Below are 27,171 nucleotides of genomic sequence, written 5' to 3'. Positions count from 1 at the left end.
TTTGGCGGCGCACGCGGGGCCGGGCGGGGCGGGGCTGGCGCGGGCCCGGCGGGGTTTGGGTGCTGCACCGCGGCAAGATGGCGGACAGGGAGGAGGCGCTGAGGGAGTTCGTGGCCGTGACCGGCGTCGAGGAGGAGCGAGCGCGCTTCTTCCTGGAGTCCGCCGGCTGGGACCTCCAGGTAGCCCCGCCGCCGCCCCGCTCCCCTCCGCCGTCTCCGGCCCGGCCCGCTGAGGGGGGGCTCGGCGGCGGGGCCGCGGCCCTGGAGGTCAGGGCGGCGGCGGGGGGGAAGCGCCGGGCCGGGAGCTCGGTCTCCTGCAGGCTCGGGCCTCGCCCGGCGGCCGCTCCCCAGTCCCCGGCCCGTCGCCGGGCTGCGAGGGTCGGGCTCAGGCGGTGCCGCCGCTCCGGGGGCTGGTTGGGGCCGCAGCCCGCCCCGGTTCTCGTTAATTGGAGCATAACGCATCTCCAGCACGGGCCGAGGGACCGGGGGCTTCAGGGTTTGGCCGCGTTTGCGTAGATTTCCCTTGAGCGCTGGCGAGGTTGTTAGTGCCCCGCTGCTCGTCTGTCAGCAGCAGGCCCAGCGCCCCCAAATTAAGGGGGAGATCGGCCACCACTGACCCACTCCTGCCCCCCATCGCCCTCAGACGGCCTGGCCGTGTTAATCTCCGAGTCTACTCGTGGATGTCGCAAAAGCAGCAGTTTCAGAGCAGTAATTTTAGCATAAGGCCTGTAGAAATGTTGCAGAATAAGGGCCTCCCGTCGGGGTGGTTGCCCTGGCACGCCTGTGGTGGTGAGTCTCCTGCCAAAACAAGGCCAAACGTTGGCAAAGCCTCGTCTTTGCTGAGACTTGAAAAGTGAGAAATTACACAAAATGCCTTTAGTGTTGAAGTGCCTTAAGAGGTCCAACATGACAGAAGCTTCAGCTGCGTTATTTGTGTGTGTCTCTGCCGTTGTTGTGGAACGTTTGCTCCCATCCTGAAAAGCTCTGGTGGTGTTCCTCTCCAGATCGCACTTGCCAGTTTCTACGAGGACGGGGGTGACGAGGACATCCTGACTCTGCCCCAGCCGACACCCAGCTCCATATCCAGGGGCACTGCAGCCAGGTGAGGAGGGAGCTTCAGCTCAACTTGATCTGTTCATGGGCAGCTTGTAAACCTGACAGTGAAAACGATGTAAAAACACAAGCTTTATCTAAAGCATTGACGCGTGTTAATTCTGGGGAGAAATACTCTGCGTTTAGATCTGCTTCACTTCGTAAGGCTCTCTAGAATTTCTGAAAACCTCAGCATCTAGGTGTTGCAAGCACAGGTGGTATTGCAGAGCTAATCCAAAGAGCAGTTAGGACAACTTGCCTCGTTGCTCAGGAAAAACTTAATTTATCTTTTGAGGTTAGAAGACAGTCGGTTGGTGATGCTTTTATTTGAGCAGATTGTAGCTCCACGGGGAAAATGTTCTAATTTTGTGTGATGCCTGATCTGATCGAGCATTTTACAGAAAGAAGTTAATTTTGCCTTACCAAATCCCTGTGTGGTAGGGAAATATTATCTGGTTTTAAAGAGAGTTACTGGCTATATCTTGAAGAAAAAATGCTTTTGGTTCAGGCTTTGGTGAATAAAGTCCATATTACAGAAGAACCCTGCTTCAGTTTGGGTCACAGCTAACAGAAACCAGAGGGGAAGGGTGTGGAGGCTGGACTGTCCCGGGGCCTGACAGAGAAACCTGTGCTTGTGCAGGTTCGGAGGTGTCTGAGCCTCCTCCTCCGGTTTTCTGTCGGTTCACCACACGGTTACGCCAGTGCTGACCTGTCACTTCAGACGAGTGAATCAGACCCGGAAGGTAGAACAGGGTCAACCTCACTGCTGTGTTCAGGAGCTCTCGCTTGTGTGGTTGAAATGTGTCACGAGACTGATTTACTTCTCCAACTGACTTTTGCAGTGACCATAGAGTAACATCATTTAGAGACCTTGTTCATGCGCAGGAGGATGATGATGAAGAGGAGGAGGGACAGCGGTAAGTTTTCAGTTCCAGACATAAACACCCTGTGTGTTTATCCCTGCCCTTTTGTGGTGGTTTACCACTTGTGTACAGGTTTTTTTAAAAAGCAGATTTAAGTCGATATGAAATTCCTGTAGTGAAAAATCTCAGGTTTGACACGGAAAGGTTGGTCGGTGCAAAGTGTGTGCACGGGCGCGTGCTCAGCGTGGCTGTATAAGCACCAGGGTTCATCGCTGAGTTGTGCTGTTGAGAGAAAGCCTGAGGTGGGATGGGGAAGCCCTCGGCTAAATAGAAGAAAGCCCAGATCGTCATTTGTGGCCATCGAGAACGGAAATGTGGGGATAATGCAGGGATCGCTTTTCTTTCTGCTTGGGGTTTTGGGGTGGGGTTTTTTTGATTGTGGTTTTGGGTTTGGAGTTTTTTTTCCTGAAGTGCCACTTAAGAGTAATGTAATGGAGTGTGAAGGTGGAAAGAAAAATGTAGGTCCCTTTTCCAATAGGGAGATGGTGTACTAGTGGGAAAGTCATCTATGATGTCAGCTGTAAGTAGTTAAATACCCTTAAGGTTAACAGGCAAGGTAGATTGAATGCAACTGCTGTAAATTAAGGTGGCTCAGTCTAGGTAGACTGCCTGTTCTTCTGCAGACAGATGTGAGCTTGCTCTGTAAGTGTTACAAACCATCTGGAAGCTAATAAACCCAATCTTCAAGAAGTGCTTAATTGCACTTCACCTATGGAGCTTTCATTGCTTCTGTTCAGATCCATCCTGTCTGTGGTGATCTTTCCGTGTGGCATGAGCGTGTGCCTCCCCTCAAAATACCAGTTAGATGTTGCCTATCATCTCTCATCTGACAGGTCAGAGACTTGCTGGAAGTCTTGAGCTCGGTAATAGAGCTGGTACCAGCATTTGAAACTGAGCCTTGTCAGTCTGGACTGTTTCTCTTGCTAGGTCAGAGAGAGTTATCACTTTATTGCTGTTGATCAATGAACAATTTTGCAGTAACTGACATAAAAAGAAAGTCTTTGCAATATAGGAACTTGTAAGTAGGAGATCCACTGGTAGTAGCTAATATTTGTAGATCCAAGCTGTACAAAAATGACCTGAATCCTGAGATAAACCCACTGGGTCCTGTCACATGCATCTCCTGGAGAAGCAGTGGTTCAGTCTTGCCCAGAAGCCGTGTACTTTCCGTTAGGTTTTATGCCGGCGGCTCAGAGAGGAGTGGACAGCAGATCGTGGGTCCTCCGAGGAAGAAGAGTCCCAACGAGCTGGTGGAGGATCTGTTCAAAGGAGCGAAGGAGCACGGTGCGGTGGCGGTTGATCGGACGGCCAAGAGCGGTGGCGAGACTAGCAAGCCTAAAGTGAGGAGTGATGAGTTGTTCTTCCTTCTGTTCCCCGTTTCAGCTCCCACCGTGGCAGCTCTTTGGTACTGTGGAGTCCTGCAATTCAAAGGACAACTAAGTCTGGACTCCTCTCAGTGCAGCTCCAATTTGTGTGTTGTCACAGTGGTGGGAAAAGCCGCTTCCTTGTGCTGTATTAATTTCCTTGTTCAAGCTGGTCACTGTGCCTGCGGGACAAGAGATGTTGCTGATGGCACAGAGCCCCCCCTGGTCATCCGTAAGGGTGGTGGGGAAAGGGCAGCGAGCTGTCTCGGGTTTGTGTCCTCCTGTGACCCCTTTGCCTGTCTCTCTTGCAGCCCTTCGCAGGGGGAGGGTATCGCCTCGGGGCTACTCCAGAGGAGGAGTCTGCTTACGTGGCAGGAGAGCGGAGACAGAACTCTGCTCAGGATGTGAGTATCTCTCCGTTGAGTTCTGTAGATGTCACCCGAGGGGTTTCTCTGCTATAGCTGCACAGCTTGCGAGCCCAGAGAGTTACAAAGCTTGAGAGAAATTCCAAGAGGATAGAAGTAGGATAAATCCTGCTTCCTGTGGGATTTCCGATTAGAAAATCATAGATGCTGGGGTCTTGGGTAAGCAGTTTTCTGATGAACTTTTAATTAAGAATCCAAGTGTTCCTTAGAAGGGCTGATTATGAAAATTAGTGTGCAAAGAGCACTGGGCGATTAGCTCTTCTTTATCCACTGAAGAGATGTGGAGCTAACAGCATCACTGCAAGATTCTCTCGTGCTTGGTTTGTGACCAAATACCCATCTAGGCCACGGTGGGAGCTTGGTTTCGTCTCCCTGCCTAGCACAGCCTTGGCTTTTCAGCCATGTTTATCAAACGGAGTCTGTGGTGCCACCTTCTAGGAGTCGATGCATGACCATTACATAGCCAGTGCTCTGGGTTTTTCCCTAAACCCAGAGGAACCTGGCTGGAGTGTTTTCTGCTCTTTGAAATTCCTCTGCCAACCAGGAACTTTTCACTTTGTGGTTATTGTTCTTACTAAGATGTTTCGATGAGGCTGATTGTTGTTTGGGGGTGCTGCAGGTGCACGTTGTACTGAAGCTCTGGAAGAGTGGATTCAGCCTGGACAGTGGAGAGCTGAGGAGCTACCAGGATCCGTCCAATGCCCAGTTTCTTGATGACATCCGCAGAGGGTATGTGGCGAGAGGGGAGAGAAAGAGTAGCAGTTTTCTGAAATACAGGCATTTGTGGAATCCAGGGTGCTGAGTCAAAAAAAAAAAAAAAATTCCACCTGAGCTTTCTTCAAAGAGCTAGATTCTTAATATGGCAACTATGGGAGGGTGGACTTGAACTTTGGATAAATGGGAAGTGGCTTTGGTTTGTCTGGGGTCTTGGGAGTTTGAAGTGAACAAACAGACTTTCATGTTTGGGCTGAGAATTTCTGATGCATCGTGTCACTCCAGGTGAGGGCCAGGGAAAAGTAACCGTTAATTTGTGTCTGTTAGTGGGGAGGTGTGCGTCTGCCCTGTTAACGAAGCAAGGGCTCACTGCCATTCCTGAAATTCCAGAGGTCTATGGCTGGTACTTCTTCCCTGACTTGCTTCTTCAGGCCTTAGGACACTCTCTTTGCAGGGAAGTCCCGGCAGAGCTGCGCAGGTTAGCGCGGGGCGGGCAGGTGAACCTGGATATGGAGGATCACCGCGACGAGGAGTACGTGAAGCCTAAAAGTGTCTTCAAAGCTTTTACTGGAGAAGGACAGAAGCTGGGCAGGTGAGAAGATGGCAGCGCTGGTTTGCTGCGTGTGTGACGTGAGAGAGTCGCTCGAGAGTTTTGCTGGGTTGAGATTTTTGATGAATCTTCCTGAAGAAAAGGCACTTGGTGCCTGCGGTGTGAGGTGTGTTAAGAGAGGAAATGAGGCTGGTGTGTGTGCGGTGAGGTGGCTCAGCCTTCCCGTGGAACCACTGCGGTACATCACGTAGAAGCAGCGTTTCCAAGTTAACGCTGTTCCTGTGGCTGTGTGAAGACCCGTGGTGTGGTGCTCCGAAGGGAGATGGTAGAGATGAACTTCTAGAGAAGCTCCTGCTGATTAGCTGACCCCTAAATTCTTGCTTCCAACTTACATTGGTGTCTCTTGACTGGGAACCCTGGTAGTTGGGCCCGGCGGGCGACAGGCTCCCTGCCTGCCTCCCAGCACGCTGCGGTTTCTAACAGCTGCCTTTGTGTCTCCCTGCTCTCAGCACTGCGCCTCAGGTGATGGGCACCAGCTCGCCAGCCCAGCAGGCAGAGAACGAAGCCAAAGCCAGTTCTGCCATCGCTATCGATGAGTCGGAGCCCATCACCAACATCCAAATCCGGCTCGCTGACGGTGGGCGCCTGGTCCAGAAGTTTAACCACAATCACAGGTACAAACGCAACAGGGTTACTCACTGGGAACGACACTGCAAACTGTGCACAGATGGAGCAGGTGCTAAAATCCTGGCTAGCCTGCTAGAGAGACCTCTGGGGATCTTTCTGTATAGGTGAAGAGGAATAAAATTATTGTGGGGTTTGAAGGCAGTCGTTAACTGTTGGAAGGATAGGATTTGCTTTCCAAATAGTGATGGATTATAGCCAGTGATACTGCACCTGGGAGCTTCAGTATGATCAGCAGAACTTTCCTTAATGTCACCTATAAAAACCTGAATTTCTTCTAAGGGCTTTAGAAACTGTCAGATAATTAGGAACTTGTTCAGTTATTCTGCCTCCTCAGTTCAGACTTCTCTAGTGGGCTGTTCCTCTGCTGAGTGGAGCACCAAGGGCTGCTCCTCCAGCAGGTCAGCTCCCTTGTTGAGCAAAGCTGGCTTATATACCCTGCTGCTTCCTTAGACTGCTCTCCTGGAGTCCTCCTCACCTGCCTGATCTCAGAGTGTGGCCATTTGTTCATACTCATTCCTCCAGTTTCTATAAGAGTTACAAAAAAGTTACAAATCCTTCTTCTACGATCGGGTTCAGGTAATAGATCCAGTGTCGCTGTTGCGGCTGCTCGTGGGAGTTGAGATCATCTAGGTTACGCTGCGTGTGCTGAGCTCAGTCGCTTAGAGCAGCTCATGTCCAGCAGTTTGTTAATCTGCTCACTGAAGGGTCCGGAAGCTTTCACTATCAAACAGTCGCCTGACGACACAGACGTTCCCGCTGGGCGCTGTAAAAGAACGTTGAGCTGTGAGGCTTTAGCCTGCGGAGCAGCTTGTGTTCGTTCACTAAACGGGAGCCGACGGAGGAGTAGCTAAAACCAGAATTATCTGGCTGTGGCCTCTGCTGTTGGCTGAAAACCAAGCGCAGCGACTGCGGGGTTGCATGCTCTGGAAAGGGTGAATTTGGGCTGTTCCGTGCGCTTTTACAGGATGTTCAGTAACAGGATCACCCTCGTGTGTTTGATCCCTTTGGACAGGATCCGTGACATCCGGCTCTTCATAGTAGACGCCCGGCCAGCCATGGCTGCCACCAGCTTTGTCCTCATGACCACCTTCCCAAACAAAGAGCTGACGGACGAGAACCAAACCCTGAAGGAAGCCAACCTGCTCAACGCTGTCATTGTTCAGCGATTAACATAAAGGAACCCGCCTCTGGCCAGCGCCTGCCTGCCGCGCGCATGCGTCGTCCCGTCCTGTGCGTGCACCCGCGCCGTGCGCCACGGGCTCGCATCTACTCGTAGCTCTGGGTTCTTAGGTCTTGGTTGGACTTTTTTTCTCTTTAGTTGCATTTCCCATGGGTTGGTTTTTTTGGTTGTTTGTTTTTTTTTTTTTTTGTGATGATGATCAGTGGACTTTAAAATAAATAAACGAAATGAATCCGTTTTGAAAGGAGCCACAGCCTATTGTGCCACAAGTTCTCCCACGAGAGTTCGGTTACCTTGTGGGTTGAGTTACTCTGCAGAGGGGAGGAAGGTAAAGGGGGAAGGGAGCTCCCAGGGAGCAGTTTCCACTCATGCCAGTTGGCTGCTCATCACAATCTTTTTGCTCTTCGCTCTCCTCCGGGGACTGCTGCAAAGTACTCCCTTTATTTTCGCATGTTAAATACAAACTATACGAGAATGGGGGATCTGAGCCGCAGGATAATGGTTACGCTGCTGTAAAAGCATTGTGGGGAAAGTCTTTGTGAAACAGCCGTGGCTCAGTGTGGGGAAAACTCTGCTGTGTTTGTGCAGGGGTGAGGTTTAACACGCTTCTTGGGCTTCTCCAGAGAGGAAGTCTTGACTTTCCTTCCCTCAGCAGAACTCCTGGGGTGTTTGTTGCAGTCCCCACCTGCCCTGCCTGCACTTTCTCCAGCAGTCCAGACCGACTGCGGTTTTAACTTGCTGTATTGCATTTCTCTCAGAAACCCTGCTGCTGACTTTTTCTTTCCAAGAAGGCACAAAGCTGAATCAGCTCGAAGTGACTGAAAGTAAAAGGCAAACAGTCTGCCTTACTGGAAAGCAAGTTTTATTTTAAGAGGTGAATTGCTGAGATGATGGAAAGAGCCCAGGTGGAAAAACTTGAGGCTGTAGTACCCTTTGATTTATTTCCTCTCCTCTGCTGAGGACTAACATAGCTGAACACCTGGAATTCTCCAGCTTTGGTCTGTTCTGCTGTTTGTGTTTTGGGCTCAGGTCTCCATATCTTTCTTTCCTTTGAACAGAATCCTCCGGCTGAATTTGTTACGCCCAGACACGAGGGACTGGTAGTGCCGGTGCGGCGTCGTGCATACGAGTTGTAGCATCGAGCGTTGTGCCACGGCGCTTTGCCCCGACCCGCAGCACGCCTGCTATCCCAGCCCAGAGCAAAACTCTGGTGCTGTGCTTGAACCCAGCCTAAGTCGGGCTCAGCGGGAGCTATCCCTGTGGGAGAGGCTGGATTGAGGCCGTGCGGAGGGTCGGAGCGCACCGGCCGCCTCCTGCCTCGGCCGCTGTGCTGGGAGTTCACCCCCTCCTCAGCACTCTGCAGCTTCCAGGTCCTGGCCTGGGTGGGAGCAGAGAAGCAGCTGGAGGGAGGGACGAGCAGGCGGGGGGAGGGCCGGCAGGTTGGGCAGGTTGGGCATGAGAAACTCGCTTGGCTGCCTCTATTAATACAAAACTGCAGGAGTAGAGACCAGACCTTAGCAAGGACATTTTTACAACAGTTTCTCAACCGAGAGCTGAATTAACTTACATTTTTCATGACTAAATGGATATATAATGTGCGTAACAACAAATTTGTAAATTATTGTGAAAATTACCATTAAAAGCCCACGAAATAGGAAAAGAGCGTTTGACCCTTTCTAATAACAACTGCCCCGTTCTCCTTTGGATGATGTGTGTGTGGATGTCTGCTCTTGCCGCTTTGGGTTGCTCTGCAAGCAGGCTTCCCAGTGCTGAGCTGCCCTCAGCTAAATGAGATTAAAAACCTCAGCAGCAGTTTTAAAGATCTTTTCTGAGCGGTGAACTTGGGGCTTGCCTGCCTGCATCACTTGACGTTGTGTATTTGTGATCCTGTGTGTGAACCAGTGCGAGGAGAATTCAGAAGGGGAGTTTCCCTCGGAGCTAAATAGTCACAGCTGCCTTGGGGGAAGTCACTTGTTTTAATTGTTCATCCGAGGAGTTCTTGTGTCCTGATCTTCTCCACCTGTGCCATCTTGGGGACCTGGGACAACGTCTTCCAGAGGGCTGGACAGGATGTGCCCCCAGAGCCAGAAAAAAGGTTTAAGAGAAAGAGTAGAAACTATTTGTCTCCTGGTTCTGCCTGGGTTGGCCGGTGGCATCGGAGGGCTGAGGTGGTGACTAGCTGGTGTCTGTGGCCTTTGGCTGGACGAGCTGGTCACGGTGGTGCCTCCAGATTAAATGAGGGTTGGCAACTAGACAGCACCGCGTCCAGCCGCTGGCCTCGCGGAACACATCCAGGCTCCCTCCCATCTCTCTCCTTGCCAAGGGGATGGAAAAGTGATAAATTCCGGGGGGCTCCAGATTCAGGAGACACTTCTCTGCCAGGAAAAGCGAATTTTCACCCGACGCCGGAGGGTGGCAGTGCTGCAGAGAAGCAGCTCTCCACCCTGAAGGCTCGTGCTGAGGAACTCGGCTCCTCTGCGGGGACCTGCACCTTGTGCTCTGTGTGTCTGGGAGCCCCTCGGGGAGGCCGCTGCCGACTCCTCCTTCCTCCGATTCTCTTCCTGGGTTTTGTTTTTGTGAGTAAGGAGCAGTTCTTATCTCCCGGCGAGCAGGATCAGCTCTGCCCTGCCGCCAGGCTATCGGAGGCGTGCCCGCGTGGAGCGCTGGAGGGGGATCAGTAACCAAGACAGGCGTATCTTCTTCCAAAGCTGAGACTAGAGCCTGTAGAACCAACTGGAAACAACATACCTGCAATCTCCTCTGTTAAACTGCTTCCTCCTGTGAGCTGGTGGAACGTTTCACTATAAAATAAGCTATAAAGCAAAAATAACAGCCAGGCTAATTAATGGGGAAGGGATGAAAAAACAGAACAGGAAAAAGGAAGGTGGTAAAAGGAGACACCTTGATTTTGTAAAGAAAGTCATCTTCCTCGTCACTTGGGCAGCTCTTTAGTGTTTGACATGCCCCTGCAGGAAGGTAAATGCTCGTTTCTGATACTCCCGTAGCCTGTGACAGTTGTCAATGAGTTTATTTGACTTTCTCACAAGTAGAATCTCCTTCCTTCATCATCCCATTTCTTTCTTCTAACAGAGTCATAGGCTGAGATCGAGTTTTTCTAAAACTGACATTTAAGCTTGTGAAGTGTCTTTTTCTCCTTCTTTGCCTGGAGAAGACCTTTTTTCTCTGATCATTCCCTCCGCAGGGGAGTCCTGCCTGTCTGCCTGGTCTTTCACACGCTGGTGCTAAGGCAGCGCTCCACATCTCATGTGAAAACTTGCTTCTTTTCAATTTCTGTGTGATAAGATACAGCCCAGTTTTACGACCGCGCTGTCCTATCTGGGGCTGATATCTCTCACTGCATCCGAGTGTTTTTCTCAGTGTTGCGTTTTAACGGTTTTCTCTTCCTCAGACGGGTCGTTGTAGGACTTCCTTGGATTTTTTTCCTTCGTATGCAGTTCACTGTTTCCTCTTCTCCTTTTCACATGTCCTCATTGCTAAGATGTAGTTCCTGTGTTTTCTGATAGTGTTTTGCACCATTTCCTGGGAACTGCCTCCCCTCTGTAGCGCTGCTTTCACCACAGGATGTTTCCTAGTCCAGGTTTCTCGCATGGTCAGTGGCCTGCTTACCTCAGGAGGTTCTGCTGTCCCTTTGGTCGAGTAGTTTTTTCAGTGGTCTTGGTGTAGGAATATCCATTTCTAGGTGTAGCTGTACCTTCAGCTGCTTATTGGGGTAAAACAACGTTAACAAAGCAGCTTGTTGCTTGGCTTGTTTTGGCACAAAACCCAGGTAGCAGATAAATGGAAGCAGCAAGGAGAGAGAGGGAGCAAGAAATCTCAGTTGGAACAGCTGCAGCTACAAGAGGATGACTGTAAATTTTGGTCTAATATTTTTTTTTCTTGTTGCATTTGGTTATAATCAGTTATATTTAATTTAGTCTTTGCTCCTCATTGCTGGACAACACTAAATCTTTCTAGAAGGAGAAAGTGACCTTCATGCCATGGCTGCTTCTTGGGTGGGTCTTCAGCTCCCTGGTGTCTTTATTTAGAGGAGTTATTAAAAGGATGTCAGTCTGCTCCTGGGATGTTCTTTGGAAGTTCAGTCGGAAGGATTTTCTTTTGAAAGCAGCACTGCTTTACAGATCCTTTGTTATCAAGAAAAAGGACCTCGAGTTGATGTTTCTTCGGCCTCTGTAGTTACAGTGGAAAACTGGCTTTGGGGGATTGGTGTCATAGTTGCATAAAACAAGACTCTTACGGGTTTCTTCAAAGCCCACCACCACGAGGGGAGCCCTGTGGTATCTCTGTTAATCCTTGGGCAGGAGCTGGTGTCTGTTCAGCACTTTGCTGTTCTAGGTAAGCTGTGAAGAGTTGCTAGACTGTGAAAGCGAGGCAGTGCTACCCCCTCGCCGCTTCTAAATGGCCTTGTTTCTGTTGGTGAACCAGAATGTTTACAGATGGAGACTGGTAGTTTTAAATGCCAGATTTAATTAAGCTACAAAGCTGTTTTTCTTACCAGGTTGTGGGTTTCCATTGGTGCTTGTATGGTGAACACCTGCCATCGCCCGAGGAAGGGTGTCTGGCAGTCGCTTGAGGCAGATGCAGGGTCTGGAGCACAGGTCTGGTGGGGAGCGGCTGAGGGAACTGGGGGGGTTTAGTCTGGAGAAGAGGAGGCTGAGGGGAGACCTCATGGCCCTCTACAACTGCCTGAAAGGAGGGTGCAGAGAGGGGGGAGGAGTCTCTTGAGCCAAGGAACCAGCGCCAGGACAAGAGGGAATGGCCTCAAGCTGCGCCAGGGCAGGGTCAGACTGGCTCTTAGGAAGGATTTCTTTGCAGAAGGGGTTGTTGGGCGTTGGAATGGGCTGCCCAGGGCAGGGGGGGAGTCCCCATCCCTGGAGGGGTTGAAGAGTCGGGTTGACCCAGCGCTGAGGGATCTGGTGGAGTTGGGAACGGTCAGGGTGAGGTTCATGGTTGGACTGGAGGAGCTTCAAGGGCTTTTCCAACCGAGATGATTCTGCGATTCTGTGAAAAGCCTTTCAACTCCTCAAACCAGGCTTCTCCGAGCTGCACACTGTGTACCTGTCCCTTCAGGCACATCAGCCAGGAGCGTGCGCATCGGTGCTGTGCCTGGAGTGAAGGGGATCAGCCATTGCACACACGCTTGCTGAATCTTCCTGGGTCTGTCACCTACGGTGCTTCTTAACGAGGTCCGATCGCCCTGCTGGTGTTCGTGGTGTGGTTTAGGCAGTTTCACTTTGGGAAGGAAAAAAGCCTAAAGGTAGTTGATGTCTCTGAGAGTTCAGCTGCAAGTCTCCTCCTTGCTCTGGGGAATAATGCATGTGCTGCACCACGTGGCATAAACCGCCCCCCCAAGTGGCTCTGGGAGCCGGTGAGCGTGTGGCACTGCAGAGCACCCAGGGACTCTGTGCTGGCTGCTGCCCAAGTGCTCCCTGGGCTCCTGTGGCACCGCTGATGGAACGAGGAAGCCAACATGCGCCGTCTGCACCAGGGGAGCTGCGTGTCGCAGCTGCTGGCCAGGTGGTTGGGCTGGCTCAGCAGGGATCCTGCGGGGGTCAGCAGAAACAGGCAGAGAAATCCTTTCTGGATACCTGTTAGCAAAAGTTTTTCCAAATGAATCCCATGTTTCCCAATTACACACTTCTAGGGAGAGTAGTATAATACTAATTAGACAACAGGCCTGCATCTTTGGCAGTTGAACAGCTCCTGTGTCAAGCACCTCTCAATAATTTATCATTTATCATTATCACTCCTAAATGCTTATCTTATTTGCTATCCTGTCTTACCTGCACTGAGCCTGTCTGTCCCAGCGCTGGGAGTTCCTGAAGAGATTCCAGATGTTTTTATTTACCCAGGTACCTTTCAGGACTCTTCATTAAATTAACTCTTCATTGGCTTGCAGCGCCTACAGTAGCAACAGCCCTTCCTCTCCTTTCTCATCCGTCTTGGTGGCTGTTGAGGTCCTGACTCCCGCTCCGGCATGGGGAGGCAGCTAAGAGGAACACGAGAGCTGTGCTTGGAGCAGTCAAGGAGGGGTAAACTTTCAGAGGACTTGCTAGCGGAACGTATCCAAATGCTGCCACTTGCTTCTGTGCCAAAAAATTCCCATTTGCTGCCTTTAGATTTCTTTTTTTTTTTTTCAGTGGGACTCCCTTGCCTGAGCAGCCTGTCTCTAGGTCATAGTACCCTGAGAAAAGCTGTTCAGCTTGCAGGGCTTGGATTGGAGTTTTGTGTCGCGCATTCCTGGGCCCTGGGCTGCCTTGAGAGATAAGATCTCATGCTTCTGCAGCGGAGAAGGGGGTTCTGGAGAGGGGACCTTCCCTTTGCAGTGACTAAACTCCAACATGCCCTTGTTTGTTAAACTGCAGAGCTTTGGCTTCTCTGAGCCTTTTGCTGAGCATTTGTGCAACAGAAAAATGGGTGGGTGTAGCTGCAGTGCTGCTGAGTGCTTTCCTTATCCTTCCAAAACCTATTTCGAAGCGACTGATAGCAAAAGATCAGCGTAGTGATGGAAGAGGCGGTGTCCTTTTGCTCCAGACCCTTGCTGTGCACAGCGTACGGCGAGCTGGTTTGGTTAGATTTCACGCCTTGGCACACGGCGTTAGTAGAAAGCTCACTGCAGCAAGTAGCTCAGTGATTAACAGTGAGATTGGGGCTTTTCACCAAAATCTGCCTTTCCGACACAAAACTGAAACCCGCTGTCGCGCAGAGGCGGGCCGAGAGCTCCCCATGCTGCACTAGCAATTGTGACATCCTGTCTAGACCCGACGGGTGATGCCGTCTTCTGTGATGTGAGGCACTGAGCAACATGACAAAAGGCTTTGGGAGGATCTGAGCAGAGCAGAAATAAAGCTTTCCTGTGTTGAAGATAATTGTGCACTGAACTGGCCAGGGAGCCAGAGCTACACAGCAGCTCTGGGAGGTGACTGTTGGTCATCTGGTGGCTTTCTAGTCTGTGAGCAGAAAATGCAGCTATTTGCACCTGGAGAGTAAATGAGTGCCAGAGAGCCAGAGGATTAAGTGCTGAGTACAGTTTCCAAAGGTACCTTGTGTCTGTCCAAATGTAATGGTGTGTGGTGAGTGGGTACAAAATGGCCTAGGGAAAAAAAAAAAAAAGATGCAGGGTTTTATATTTCCTTTTGAGCTTCCCCTTTCCTCTGGGGTGGGGAGGGATGTATTTTGCTTTCTTATAGAGATGCATCCTTAGATATGCTGGTGGGAGACAGGGATTTGGCTCCCACTGCACTGGCTGTGGTCCAGCGTGAGTGATATTTGTTATCTGGGACGTCAGTAAAATAGCAGCGAAGAGAGATGCCGCTGACTCAGTTGTACTGTGGCTTATTAACCAAGTTCTGACTCAGCCTGCGAAATTGAGGTTTTTTAGATTAACCCCCACTGGACAAGGCAAGGCTGAGCCGAAGATGACGCATTTTTCTGACAGCGTTGAGATGAACCTTGCAGAACGGGTGCTTGAGTTCTCCTTGGGTACGGGGGGATGTGCAGAGACACCAACGTGGATTTAACACTCCCAGGGGCTGGGAGGAGAGCAGGGAGAGGGTTTTGTCTGTGTTTTTCTGCCCTGGATGCTGCATATAAGCTCAGTCTTGGAGACTGAGTTTGACCTAGGTAGAGAAGCCTGGTTTTGAGGAGCTGCCTCATGGGACTAGATGTGCCAAACAGATGATTAGCGGGCAGAGTGGTGGTGCGATCCCTCTCCTGCCAGCCTTTTGCTGTGTGCCTTCTGTCCTCTGAAGCTGATTTCTCCCTCTGCCTTTGCTTTGCCAAGTGCTCGTAGCGGTGACTGGCTGCGTGCTGTGAGCACCGCTGCCTTGGGAACTCGCTGCTCCCACGCAGCCAGCGCTGAGTAACTGGGCTCCTACTGCTCTTAAGGTAGGAGTAATTTTTGGTTTGTGATGCCGAGGCTGCTGGGCTCTATGGGCGATGAAGAGTCTGTGAAAGGGGACTAAGAAAAGCACGTTTCTTCTCACCAGGCTAAAACAGACTGTGTGGGGTCTGCATTGCCATGGGAGATCTCTCAGGAGCTCACGAGTTGAAAGAGGTTGATAATTGCAGATCTCGCTTAATAGAAGGAAAATGTATCCCACACCTCCTGCTCTCACTGACATTGTCCTGGGCCAGGGCAGTGCCAAAACCTTCCACCCGTTAAGGGCAAAGCAAAGGGGCAGGAGGTTCCACAGCCCCGAGTAAGGAGCCAGAGCTGGGCTCCCGGTCCTCCTGGAGTGCCTGAGGAGAGAGGGGCTTTGCCAGGGCGTGACCCAGGGCAGGTACCTGCCTGTTCCTGCTGCCCTTTCCCCGGCTGCTCTGGCTGCTTTGGTTGCCCACTCTGGGTTTTACACGCTGGTACTTTGCAGCTGGTGGTTGCTGGTGCTGAGGCAGGAGCCCTGGGGTGGCTCAAGCCTGTTCCTGTGGTGGTCTGGAGCTCAGGCAAAGGATTTCTTCTCCCTACCCTTAAGATCTCGGTGTGGCAGCAGCCCCGGGATGGGGTTTGACCTTTAAAGAGCACTAATTTCTCCACTTGACTGCAGAGCCCCTGGGAGCTGCTGCCCCGAGCACATGCTGCACTGTGAGCCCTGCCAGGTTTCCTGCCTCCATGGGCAGAGTCTGGCCACGCTCCTCCCTCAGAGCCAGTCATTTCCCCTCCATCAGCCCCCCCCCCCGGGGCCACACCGATGTTCTGTCTTCACTTGTCAAATCTCCATCCAGCTCTGATCTGCGCCCGCCGTGTGCTCTTTGACATACAAGGCAACTTCTTCCTCACCCTGGTCGAGGAAGCTTCTGCTTCCCCACCACGTGCCGCTGAAGGACACAGTGGAGTCTGCCGTCATGCTTCCAGGGAATCCCGAAGATGCTGAGCTGCACAGGTCAACCCAAGAAGGAGCTCTCCCGCAGAGGAGGGCGGTCTGCAGAGAGGTAAGATCGGTGTCCCAAGGGTGGTTGGTGCTTCCTCACACGCAGAGACTCATTTCACACGTGCACACGAACCCTCGCGAGTGCGCACACCCACGCGGAGCCTCCCCGGATCGAGCAGCCGCAGGCTGTGGGGGTGTTTCGAAGCGTTTATGACTCAAGCTCAAGAACACATTGTTAAAGCAAGGCTCTGCATTTTGTTGTTGTTGCTGACTTTCAAGTGAAATGGGCAGAGACGTGCAGAGCGCTGTCCTACCTGCTGGGAGCATAAAGGGAACAAAAGCTGCCACAAAACCTTACAGGCGAGAGAAATGCTTTTGTTATTTTAGAAACAAAACTGCTATGGAATCAAGACGTATGAGTAAATGCTCCTCAGCAGTGGTACAAGCCTAATGCTTCAGCCATCCCTGCGGGACAAGGTTGGGCTGCAATTTGAAATTGCAATTTGAAATACAAGGGACCTGACTCTCGCTGTGTGCTGTGAAATCCAGAAAGTAAACTGGGGCCAGAAGCTGAGAGGCACGAGCTGGGGTTACCTGGCGGGGGGAAAGTGGGTGCTCTGCTCCCCTGGGTGTGCAGGAGGGAGCTGGGCCCTCCAGCCTGGTGAGCACAGGGGCCGTGGAGGAGTTACTGCTAATCGCTGCGCAAGGGAAATGCGCTCGGAGCCTTCTGGAATGGTGCTTTTGGGGATTGTGGCTGTATTTTCGCAAGCTGCTCCCTAGTACCGTTGCAGTGAAGGTCTGCCATCCCTCGAGGGCAGCTGTCCGCTCTGCTGACAGAGCGGCACAACAAGCCATCGCCAGCCTGAACCCGCTGGGGAACCGGCAGCTTGCCCCCTCGTCCCACGAGAGATGAGGACAAGTGGGAGTTTGGAGCGATCCCTGACTTGATTTCCCCGTTACCCAGCTGTCTGTGACCCCGCAGCCCGTCCCTCAGCCGTGCTGTCTCCATGCCAAGCGTTCATCCCACCTCGCTCTCAGTGATTCTGCGGAGCTCGCGCTGGAGGAGCTCGTGGCCTTTCCCAGCCATGTTGCCCGGGACGACCGTCTGCCCCTCCTGAGCAGGGCAGCCTCCTGCATCTCTCCAGAAAGAGCTGTGTGGGTTTTGGGTGCAGGACAGCGACCTGTGAGCTGTGCTGGAGCTTCTCAGTGATCGGGGAAACCCGAAACGTGGTGTAGACCAGGAACCCGAGATGCTGACAAGTGCCTTAGCCCTGAGCGTCCTCCGAGGCGGCCTGTGCTGAGCTCTCTCCTAGGAGAGCCGAGCCATGGGCAGGGCCACGCGCTGCTTCAGCCGAGTGCAAAGCCGAGCCTAGATGGGCCGTCAGCTTTCTACACGGTCTCGCCCTGTGTTCTGCGGTACACTCCGGTCTCGTGTGGTGCAGAGGTGAATCGTGCTAGGCAGCAAGTTCACTTCAGGGCTGGGAGGAAGACAGTGCTGTAGGTTGCCTCTGGGAACTTGCCAGATACTTGAGGCTTGGTACGGTATTTACTAAAGCTAACCACATCCAAATAAAATAGAGGCTTTGCCATCAGCCCTTTTCCTGCGTGCTGAAACATTCCTTGTGTTTCCTCTGTTGATCTATAGAAATCCCCTGGGCTCCGGCCTTTGCAGTCTCTCTCCTCGGATTGCCTCCGTTAGTGGCTTTAATCCTGATGCAATTTGTACTTTTCAATATTAAAGAACTTGAACTACTGGATTGTGGCTCAATAGAATAGAAAAGGACGTTAGACCAGCTCAGCAGACAGTGTCTGGCGTTAGATACGGATCTCATTTGTTAGGGCTCATGCAAACATGCCCCTGAGGAGAATCGAGGTGAAACACCAGGGATGTGGCCCCGGTGACAAGCCAAGCCTAAGTCAAGGTGATGAGACAGATGCTCGCTGCTGAGCCCTCGCCACGGGGCTTCGGCTGGTGGGGGAGTGGATGTGGGCTGGAGCAAGGATAGCAGCTCTTGGCATGCGTAGCCCCTCGAAACAGCCGTGCGAGGCACCCCAAGGCCTTAGGGAGAGTTTGAAACGCCGCTGAGCAGGATCTGGGGAGCCAGGCTGCTGCCCCAGGGCAGGTCGCCTGTAGGAAATGCTGCGCCCTGAGCCGCCGAGATGAGCAGCAGATGGGGAAGCAGCCTAGAGCACCCCAACCGCCACGACCACCTTGCTTGGGGGTGTCAGATGGAGTGCTGTCCAGCCAAAGGACAGGGATGTCTGTTGGGGGGGGGTGTGACATGGTTTGGGGTTTCAAAGGGACTTGGAGAACCCCGCAGCTGTTGGCCAGGGGTGCGCATCGCTTCTGAGGTGGGCTTGTTCCCTGGTGTCTGCAGGAGAAGCCAGGACTGCCGCTCTGCAGGAAGGTTTGCTATGCTGTCGGAGGCATTCCCTACCAGATGACAGGCAACGCCCTCGGGTTCTTCCTCCAAATCTTCCTGCTGGATGTTGTGCAGGTGAGTGGCCACGTGAGCTGGGGTTATCTGCAAAGGGGCTTAGCGTAAGCTCCGCAGACTGGGGCAGGGGTAGAGTTTGGGTGGCCAAAGCCCTTGGAAATGCCCACTGGAATTGGAATTCAAACTGGATCAAAATCGTGTGATGTAAATATTGTTGGTGGGCTCACAGGAGGCGTTTCTGGGCCATTTCAATGCTCGGAGTGGTCTCCAGGGGATGCAGACCAAACGCTGGCTAGAGCGAGCTGCCTCATGCCGGCTGCTTGCAGCTCTTCACCAGGACTCCCCTTTCCCTTTTGAGCTGTGGTTTCCATTTCCCCCCAGCTGGAGCCAGTTCATGCCTCTTTGATCATATTCCTTGGAAGAGCCTGGGATGCAGTGACTGACCCTGCTATTGGCTTCCTGGTCAGCAAAAGCCCAAGGAGAAAATATGGGAAGCTGGTGCCATGGTGAGTGTCCAGGCTGGAGCCTCGGGAGGGTCTTTGCTGGACTCGGATTCCTTCAGTGCCAGCACAAGGAGGCAGCTGAGGTGCCTCACTGGGAGTTTGGGCTTACAGAGAATTACAAAACCTTAACATCACGAGGACACTAAAGGTAACATAACTCATAGTGGGGTCTGCGTGTTATTTGAGTGAAGGAGGAGGAATGTCCTGCAAATTTGTACACTTGCTGTTTCTCTGGGGCCTCACATTTTTGAGGCGGTGGGGTTCAGTGCTCCGAGAGTCCCATGTGGTGGCACGTACGGAGTTCGGTACCGTCAGCTGTGCCAGGAGCTCACCAGCTCTAACCACGGGCAGAGCTTGCGTGTAGGAGGGATCCCGCTGCCCCCAAGGTTCTGCTGCAGGGCAAGGACTAGAAGTAAAGACAATAAGAAATGTTGGACAACTCAGACATTAGTTTTTCTCTCAATGCTTATGTTTAGCCCCCTCCGAGCCTGATCGATGGACACTCACTTGAGCAAAGCTGCTTCCTCTTACAGATCTTGATCTTGTAGTAGCCAGGCCACGGTTCGGAAGCTGGGGAGGAGGCTGTGCTGCATAACTCGGCTTGTGCAATGCGAAGTGTGGCCGCCTTATCTGAGGGTGGCATCTGAGCAGCTCCGCTTCCTCCCCAGGATCGCATGCTCCATGCCATTCGGGGTGCTCTGCTACTGCATGATGTGGTACACCCTCTCGGATGCCACCCCCACCTCCCTGAAATTCCTGTGGTACCTGTTCATGTACAGCTTCTTCCAGACTTGCATGACTGTAAGGAACGTGGTGCCTGGGGCTGACTCTTACACACCCTCCTGATGGGGACGGGGTCAGCGGGGGAGTCGCAGCCCCTCCAGCAAGGGACCTGGGGTGCAGGAGGGCTGGAGCTGGGGAGCAGGGAGGGATGCAGCGGGGCACAGAAGGAGCGGTGCTTTTTAATGCCAGGGGTTTGCCTGGGCTGCCTGTCTTGTGGTGATGTGAACTTCTCCATCGCTGGTTAGTGGGAGCAGAACAAATCACAGCACGGGGTGAAAAGCCACCTGCGTGCAGGGGTGACATGGAGGCAGTGTCATCTGCTGTGCGTAGGGTCCGGGGGGGCATGACCAGCAAAGTAGGGGAGCGGGAGCCTGAGCTGTGGTTGAACTTGCTCTCCTTAGTGCCACCACGTGCCGTACTCTTCCCTGACAATGTTCCTGGGAGGAACCCAGAGCGACCGCGACTCTGCCACTGCCTACAGTAAGTGTCTGTGCCCCTCCAGCCCCGGTCTGGCGGCATTTCTGGGAGAGCCCTCCCCGGAGGAGAGGTGAATGTGTTCCTCTGGCTTTGAACAGGCTGCAGAGTGGATGGGGCAAAGCAGGGATGTGAAACCAGTCATCTTCTGCAAAGAATTTACCTGCAGAAATATTTCTTAGATCTGATTCTAGGCAAACCAGGACGCAGATTTATTGGTTCCAAACAGAGCATTTACTGCTGGAGTCAAGGGGGAAAAATCAGAGCGGGTAGAAATAGGAGGTTTCTTCTGGGGCAGCTCTGGATGGTGGTGCCACCAATTCCATTCCCAAAGCTGGTCTCTTACCTGGTGCAAGGGACGTGTCCTGTCATCCAGGGAGTGGGACTGAGGTTTCTCTCCTGGTTGTCCTGGCAGGAATGGGGCTGGAGGTGCTCAGCACGCTCCTTGGGTCAGGAATCCAGGGGCAGATTGTGGGGGGTTACCACGCCCGCCTGCTGAACGGCTGTTACGTGTCCAACCAGAGCCTGCCCAACGCCAGCACCTACAGCCTCGCGGACTCTCTGGAGAACACGGTAAGGGCTGGTCCGGCCACCCCCCACTCCTCCCGTGAGCTCTGGGGCAGGCGCCGCTGCCTGCGCTGCCAGCTCTGTGCCGCACCCGCGTTGTCACTGTGACCGCCTCTTGTTTTCCAGCGTAGGGCCTATGTATTCGCATCTTTGGTCCTGGGTTCAATCTATTGCCTGTCCTGCCTGATTCTCATCTTTGGAGTCAGGGAACAGCCTGGTAAGGTCCATTTTGGTGCAGTTTGGAGAGTGCCCAGTGGCAGCGGATGGTGAGGATGGGGTTGCAGAGGAAGGTGTGAGGCAGAGCGAGCTGGGCACTGCTGTGGGGGATGGCTGGCAGGGTGCAGGGCTCAGAAACGCAACACAGGGATACAGAGACCCTCCTTGGTTTGTGCTGGCAGCCTCTTGCTCCCGCAGAGGAGAGGGGAGATGCTCTGGAGGAAGGAAAGCTCCGGCTGTCCCGGAGCTCCTGGGACAGTCACACCGAGCAGGTCTTGCCAACGCGCAGCCTGCGGAGCGACATGGGCCAGCCCGAGCACATGGCGTAGACTCAAAATCCTGCCTGTAGATGACACCGTGGCTGTTGTCTCTGCCCCAAGACATCGGGGTCCACTAGCCCCTCACCCAGCTGAGCTGCACCCCAGGCGTGGCGGCACAATCCCCCCGTGCCTCCCGCCCCGCCGCGTTTGTTCTGGCAGCTCTAGCCCTGCTGTCTCTCCTCTCAGGGCCCCTCAGCCCCCTGGGGAAGGTTGAGCTGCCCTTTGCCAGCTGCCTGAGGATGATCATGGGACACCAGCCCTACACCCAGCTGCTGTGTGGCTTCCTCTTTGCCTCCCTGGCCTTCCAGGTGTGAGACCTGCCACAGCAGGAGGAGAACTTGGGGGAGGAGATGTCCGGGCAAGTTATCTAGACAGTGAACTCGGGACCCCCGGCCATGAACGTCTCCGTGTTGCTTTTCCCAGATCACACAGGGGATCTTTGCCTTCTTCTGTACTCATGCTGCGGGGCTGGCTGGGAAGTTCCAGCATTTAGTGCTTATCATGTTGGTGAGTGAGCCCCAGGCAGACTTTCCTGGTGGAGGGGTTGATCCCTGGGTCACCCCAGCCCTTGAGCTCAGCCTCGTGGAGTCATGTGCTGCTCTTCCTGCCCAGCAGCAAGGACGTCACCCAGGCAGAGACCGGCAGTCCTGGGGGGCACTGCTGAGACTCCCCTTTGGTTCTTTCCTCTCAGGTCACAGCTTCCCTCTCTATTCCCTTTTGGCAGTGGTTTTTGGGGAGATTTGGAAAGAAAACAGCGGCGTCGCTGGGCCTGGTGGTGAGTTTTCCTGTGGCTGTGGACTGAGAAGCCTTCCGAGGGCAGAGCCTTACCCCCAGCCACTCATGGTGTCTGGGGAGAAGAGCTGGCTGGCAGCTAAGGGTGGCCCTGAGCATGGTGTCCTCTGCGCAGCAGGTGACCAGGAGTTAAACCACTAGTTGATGACAGCTCTGCGCTTCCTTGCGTCTGGCCACTGCTGGTCTTGGTGGCCGTGGCTTCACAGAGCTTTGCAGCAAGGTGCAAGGAGGCTGAGGGACCGACCCAGGGACAGTGGGGAAATGATTCTGGGGTTTTTTAATATCACCCAACCAAGGCGTGGCCGCGGATCTGGTGAGCCGCGTGTGGTCAGAGGCTGTACCAACACCCCAGTCTCATGTGCACACGCAGTCATCGTCCTGGAGCCTCTGTCCTGCTCCAGGACCTTGCATGCTTGATGCAAGTGATCCCAGTTCTGCCATCCAGCTCCGTGAGAGGCGCAGGGAGGGGAGGAAGGGCTCTGCACCACGCTTGGCAGTGGCTGGGAAACAGCCCGCTCATCAGAGGCACGTCCCGGCCGCTTGCCTGGTTCTGCAGGTCAGCAAGGAATTCCCATTTGGCTTTGTGCAGAATTAGGTGCTCAAATCCCATTGAGGATCTATCTCCAGGTGCCTTCCTCACAGACACTGGGTGCAGCCGTAGCAGATCCAGCTTTCTGGTTTAACCACTCAGCTTCATTGCCCTCCATAACCATCCCCCTTTACCCCTGAGGAAGGTTTTGCTGTCGGTATCAGCCTGCCCAGGGCCTCCACGCTGCACTGCGCAGGGGACGGGAGCTGTTCTCTTCATGAAATGTGTGAGGAAGGGGGGAGCGTGGCCTTTGGTTGTGCAGACAAATGCAAACTGCCTGTGAGCAGCAGAAAGTTTCTCCTCTTCCTCTCGCCACTGCAGCTGATCATCCCAGCCCTGGTAGCCGTCACCCAGCTGAGGCACAACTTCCCAGCCTTCGTCTTCCTGGTGATGCTGGCAGGCTGCAGCATGGCTGTGCTCTACCTTTTACCATGGTGAGCTGAGGCACCTCTGAGCCATTTGTCAGGCAGAGAGGAGGGGAAGGTTTTGGGGAAAGCCCCACCCGTGCCCATTTGCTCGATACAGCAGCTTTTGAGCTGCAGAGTGTGGAGGTGGGACTGGGAAGGGACGCAGATGGGACCCACTGTCCCCCAGCAGCATCATTCCATCTGCGCTCAGGTTCGGCAGCAGGACGCCAGTCGTTGCACAAGGCGCTGTTTTTCTTCTCTTTTTCTGAAGCAGCTGCCACACCCTCCCCATAAGACTCTCTCTGCCCTGTTTGCCTAAGGCAGAGGACAGGCACAAAACGGTCTCCAGAGTGGGCTTCTGCAAGGGATTTCTGTCTCTCTGCTGCTCGGAGAGGCCTTGGAGCAGCTGCAGCCAAGTTCAGCTGGCGCTGGCGTGGGTGTCACCGACATGTCTGTGGGGCTGTCTGTCCCCAGGTCCATGCTGCCAGATACGGTGGATGACTTCATGCTGAGGAACCCCGGCTGTCTCAACCTGGAGGCTCTTTTCTACTCGTTTTACGTCTTCTTCAACAAGTTTGCAGGCGGCCTTGCCGTGGGGATATCGACACTGAGTTTACAGTAAGCCCCAAACGCTACCCACCCTATTTTGTCAGCCCAGCACAGGCACTTTCCACTGCTGCTTGATAGGAGATGCTGGAGTAAGTCACAGGGGCATCCAAATTTGTCTTTCCAACATCTACTGGGGGCAAGAGGAGCAGAAAGGAGTGGGAATTCCCCAAAAGTGGGCCTCCAACACCAGCCTCAAGAGGAGAGCGACGGTGGTGTCCGTTTGCCTTTCTGCAATGACCTGGTGGGGCTGGCGGAAGGAAAACCATTCTCCTCTTCAGTTTTGCAGGTTATCGTGCTGGGGACTGCACATACAACCCCTCCGTCATCCTCACCCTGAAGCTTCTCATGGCCCCAGTCCCGATAAGCCTGCTGCTCGTTGCCATAATCATCTTCTGCCTCCATCCCATCAATGAGGAGAGGAGGAAGCAGATGAGAATGGAGATGGAGGCAATGGGGTAAATTGAAGCTCCACGAAGGAGCCGGGTCACCTAGTCTGGGTGTCTGCCTTGGTCCTAGCCCAGCACAGAAATGTTGCACAGGGGAGGGACTGTGTGTCCCCGGTTCGGCTCCCTGTGGCTGGGCTACGATCCTCTCGAGGGCTGCATTCCCCAAAGGGCTTCGGGGTATTTTGGGGGTGGCTGACTTCACACCAGATTTCACGAGCGCTCGTGTTCAACAGGCAGCAGGTACAACGTGGCAGCCGAGAATAAACCCCGGGCTGAAGTGGGTGAGTTCATCGGGAAGGATGCGGATTTGCTGCGCTGTCAGGATGTGCTGCTGCTGGGGAAAGTCGTGGCTTCCTGTTGCTTCCTGTTCCCGTGTCCCAAAGGCCCATTTTGCATCCTGACTCCCTCCCTCTCCCGGCTGGCAGGCACGGGACAGGGAGGGGGGGATCCCGCTGCAGCCCCAGCCCTCCCACCTCACCAGAGCCGCTTTCTCCAGGGCTTGGCCTCACTGATCTTTTGGCAGGTCCTGACAGATCTGGGCAAGACAGATCCACGTTCTCCTGCTGGGAGAGACTGCAGTGCTGGGGAGGAAGGGCCCCCGCCAGCCCCGGAGCAGTGCTCGCACACGCTGGGGTGCCGAGGTGTCACTTAACCTTCTGGGAAAGCACGCACAAAAAACACAGGGGTTGTTTTTGAGAGGAAACTCTTTTTCCTAAAAACCAGTTTTTAGGGAAAATACCGCTGAGATGGTGCGTGTCTTTGTGCTCAGACTGCCCTTTCACAGGGAAGGGTTTAGAATTTCTTTGAACAAGGGTGAAGTTCAAGCCAGCGGTGTTTTAAAGCATGTGCAGCAACAATGACACCTGGCAGCAGGGTGGTAGAAGCTCTGTCTGTCTGCCTGCGCCTCGCCAGCTGAGTCACTGCTGGGAAACCAGGAGCTTCTTGGTGCCTGAGGCTGTGGGAATGGGCTGCACTGCCTCCTGTCAGGCACCTGGGGGGTTCTGGCAGCTTGTCCTGGTTTTTGCCAGGTTGGGAGGTTACGGCGGAAGTGTCAGATGGATGTCAAGAAGAGCCAAGTTGCTTTTAAATCGTTGCCCATAGCTCGATCTCCCACAGCAGCATCTTGTGCGAGCTGCTCGGCACCCCCACATCTCTCCTGGCAACAGTGAGGGGGCAGTGGGGGGGAGAGAGGAGAAATCAGCCATGTCGTGGCTGGTAGTGCTGAGCTGTGTTCAGCCTTGTGCAGAGGCAGAGAGTGAGGTTGGTTATTTTTAGGGCTAGAGCTGTATCTGACCGTTGGTTGACCTTGCAGCTCTCCAGTCTGGTGCACACTGGCAGGATGTGAGCAAATTACTCCCCAGTTGTGCGCTGAATTAATTTGAAGCCTTAAGTCTTGTGGTACAACTTTGCGATCAGTGGGGGAGACGGTGCTTTAGAGCTGCGTCAGGGCACCTGCAGGATCGTCACAGCAACCCCGATTCAGAACAATTTCTCAGACGCACAAAGGGCCTCTTTTTTCTCCTCTCTTTTTTCTTTTTTGGTTGTTTTGTTTTCTGGAGTGTGAAGGATGTTCCTTGGGATCGCCTGACTAAGCCTGTGGTCAGGTGTTGGGATGCGCTGCCCTCTGCCACCACCTTGCTTTCAGCCTTGCTGCCTCTGAATTTACTACAAGCAAATGCCTTTGAGCATCGAGGAAACGCTCTGATTGTCGAGAATTTAAAGTCCTGCAGAAGGCATGAATTATCTTCAAAGGCACACACTCCTTGGGACAGAGGAGTGGGCTTGATCTGGAGCTCCCAACCTGCAGCACAGGCTGGGAATGGGCCACGGGCCGCTGCAGAGCGGGACCAGACCCAGTGCAGAGCAGGGAGCTGCTGCTGGTGTGTGTGGTGCCTGCCAGCCCCGCTGCTGCCCAGGGTGGTGCCACTCTATATCCAATAATGTCCCATTTATTTTTTACAGTATTAAATCTGAATGGTCACGCTTTTTCCTCTTGGTATTTCTTATTTTGTGAGTTCTGCCAGCAGAAAATCCAGAGGGCAGAGAGTGATTTAGGTGAAATTCACTTCTTTTCAAGCCTTCGTGCCTTCTCCACGGTTTAGACACCAGAATCTGACCTGAATCTTTCCTGGGTCTTGACCAGCTGGACCCTGAGCAGTGAAGGGTGGTCAAACCTGGCTGAGCTCCTCGCCCCTGTTGAAGTACCGGTTGTTGCCGTGACCTCGCTTGCTGGTAAAATGAGCAGGTTATGCCAGGGAGTAAAAAACCAAACCAAAACAAAACGCCCCACCCAAGGTGAGAGCCACAGTGCTGGACTTGTGCGAGCGTGCCTGCGCCAGCCGCGCCAGGGCTCTAGCGTGGGCACACATCGAGCGGTATTTTGCCCTTTCAGATCCTTGTTTATTGCTGGCCCAGCTCTTCACTGAGGTAGCATTAATCAGGAGGGATGAGAACGTGCCCCTTTTTCTCCTGTTATTTTTCATCTTGACTCTGGGCCTCGCACATCTGCCCTGCGGAAAGTCAGGCACCATCTGTGTGTTGCAGCTTTAATATAAAAAATAATGCTATGGCATCAAGCAAGGAAAAAAAAAAAACCCAACCTTGGCGTTTCAGTATTTAAAAGATGCATGGAAGGGATAGAAGCAATTAAAAGTTGCTTCGTCCCGTTATCTGTTATTTTAAGCATCTCCTCCTCTTGTGTCCCATTTTAATGCACTTGCTGAGAATACCGGCTTTTTATTAGTCTCTTGGCTGTCCTTGGAACTTCTCTGTTCCCTTGTGGACACTCAAGTTCATCTCCTTGAAGTAAGGAAATAGGACGCTTTGAGGCAAAAATCCTGTGCCTGGAGCGATTCTTTTTTTGACCAAAAAAGAGAATAGTTGCTGTTGTTCCCAGAAGAAAGTCCTTTTGAGCGTGCCATTGTTCAAACCTGCCTCAGTAATGGGGGGCTGGTGCCAACTTCCACCAGCACGGTGAGGAGCAGCATTAATATAGATGTATAAAAGAATTTTGTCTGCTGTCTGCTGGCATCACACGTGCCCAATGCTCTCGATTTAAGCACAACCTAGTCTTGGGAACTGTGGAAATAATTAAGTCTTGTCTGGGGCGTGAGGCTGGTGCACGCTGGCAGCTCGGGGTTCCCAGGGAGCCCCGCTTGGGCAGCCTCGGCCTCCCCAGGACCCCACACTCGAGGCGGGGCGGGCTGGC

The 27,171-nt window shown here is 53.3% G+C and overlaps 2 protein-coding genes across 5 annotated transcripts; both read left to right on the top strand.

Annotated features, from left to right (window-relative positions):
• Positions 1-54: 54 nt before the first annotated feature.
• On the top strand, positions 55-8,594 carry NSFL1C (NSFL1 cofactor). Its single transcript, XM_074888552.1, has 9 exons — positions 55-179; positions 1,004-1,101; positions 1,934-2,008; positions 3,189-3,354; positions 3,690-3,782; positions 4,423-4,532; positions 4,972-5,109; positions 5,577-5,741; positions 6,767-8,594. The coding sequence occupies exons 1-9, from the start codon at positions 78-80 to the stop codon at positions 6,927-6,929; spliced, it is 1,110 nt and encodes a 369-aa protein (XP_074744653.1). The 5' UTR covers positions 55-77; the 3' UTR covers positions 6,930-8,594.
• Positions 8,595-14,853: 6,259 nt separating this feature from the next.
• Positions 14,854-26,103, top strand: LOC141951826 (sodium-dependent lysophosphatidylcholine symporter 1-like). 4 transcript variants are annotated; one of them, XM_074888524.1, is made up of 14 exons: positions 14,854-15,880; positions 18,198-18,317; positions 18,639-18,763; positions 19,429-19,561; positions 19,945-20,023; positions 20,433-20,590; positions 20,711-20,801; positions 21,307-21,428; positions 21,544-21,627; positions 21,812-21,895; positions 22,823-22,935; positions 23,383-23,526; positions 23,796-23,972; positions 24,197-26,103. In XM_074888524.1, exons 1-14 carry the CDS (start codon positions 15,794-15,796, stop codon positions 24,225-24,227), a joined length of 1,548 nt encoding a protein of 515 aa, XP_074744625.1. In that variant the 5' UTR covers positions 14,854-15,793; the 3' UTR covers positions 24,228-26,103. The 4 variants fall into 4 exon arrangements, with proteins under 4 accessions (XP_074744625.1, XP_074744628.1, XP_074744627.1 ...); XM_074888527.1 differs by lacking the exons at positions 21,307-21,428; positions 21,544-21,627 and having other exon boundaries at positions 20,711-20,806; XM_074888526.1 differs by lacking the exons at positions 23,383-23,526; positions 23,796-23,972; positions 24,197-26,103 and adding an exon at positions 23,183-23,295 and having other exon boundaries at positions 21,544-21,895.
• The last annotated feature ends 1,068 nt before the right edge of the window (positions 26,104-27,171 follow it).

The sequence above is a fragment of the Strix uralensis genome, chromosome 18 (genome assembly GCF_047716275.1).
Source record: "Strix uralensis isolate ZFMK-TIS-50842 chromosome 18, bStrUra1, whole genome shotgun sequence".
Classification (NCBI taxonomy): Eukaryota; Metazoa; Chordata; class Aves; order Strigiformes; family Strigidae; genus Strix; species Strix uralensis.
Note: the sequence above shows the minus strand (reverse complement) of the source record. Positions and strands in the feature narration are given on the sequence as shown.

Bases quoted from the DNA above. Each gene is read 5' to 3' on its own strand.
- LOC141951826 (XM_074888524.1), top strand. From the start codon at position 15,794: ATGCTTCCAGGGAATCCCGAAGATGCTGAGCTGCACAGGTCAACCCAA. The intron at 20,024-20,432 runs GTAAGTGTCTGT...TTGTCCTGGCAG, and splicing joins CGACTCTGCCACTGCCTACA to GAATGGGGCTGGAGGTGCTC. The intron at 22,936-23,382 runs GTGAGCTGAGGC...GTCTGTCCCCAG, and splicing joins GTGCTCTACCTTTTACCATG to GTCCATGCTGCCAGATACGG.
- NSFL1C (XM_074888552.1), top strand. From the start codon at position 78: ATGGCGGACAGGGAGGAGGCGCTGAGGGAGTTCGTGGCCGTGACCGGC. The intron at 3,355-3,689 runs GTGAGGAGTGAT...TCTCTCTTGCAG, and splicing joins GCGAGACTAGCAAGCCTAAA to CCCTTCGCAGGGGGAGGGTA. The intron at 4,533-4,971 runs GTATGTGGCGAG...CTCTCTTTGCAG, and splicing joins CTTGATGACATCCGCAGAGG to GGAAGTCCCGGCAGAGCTGC.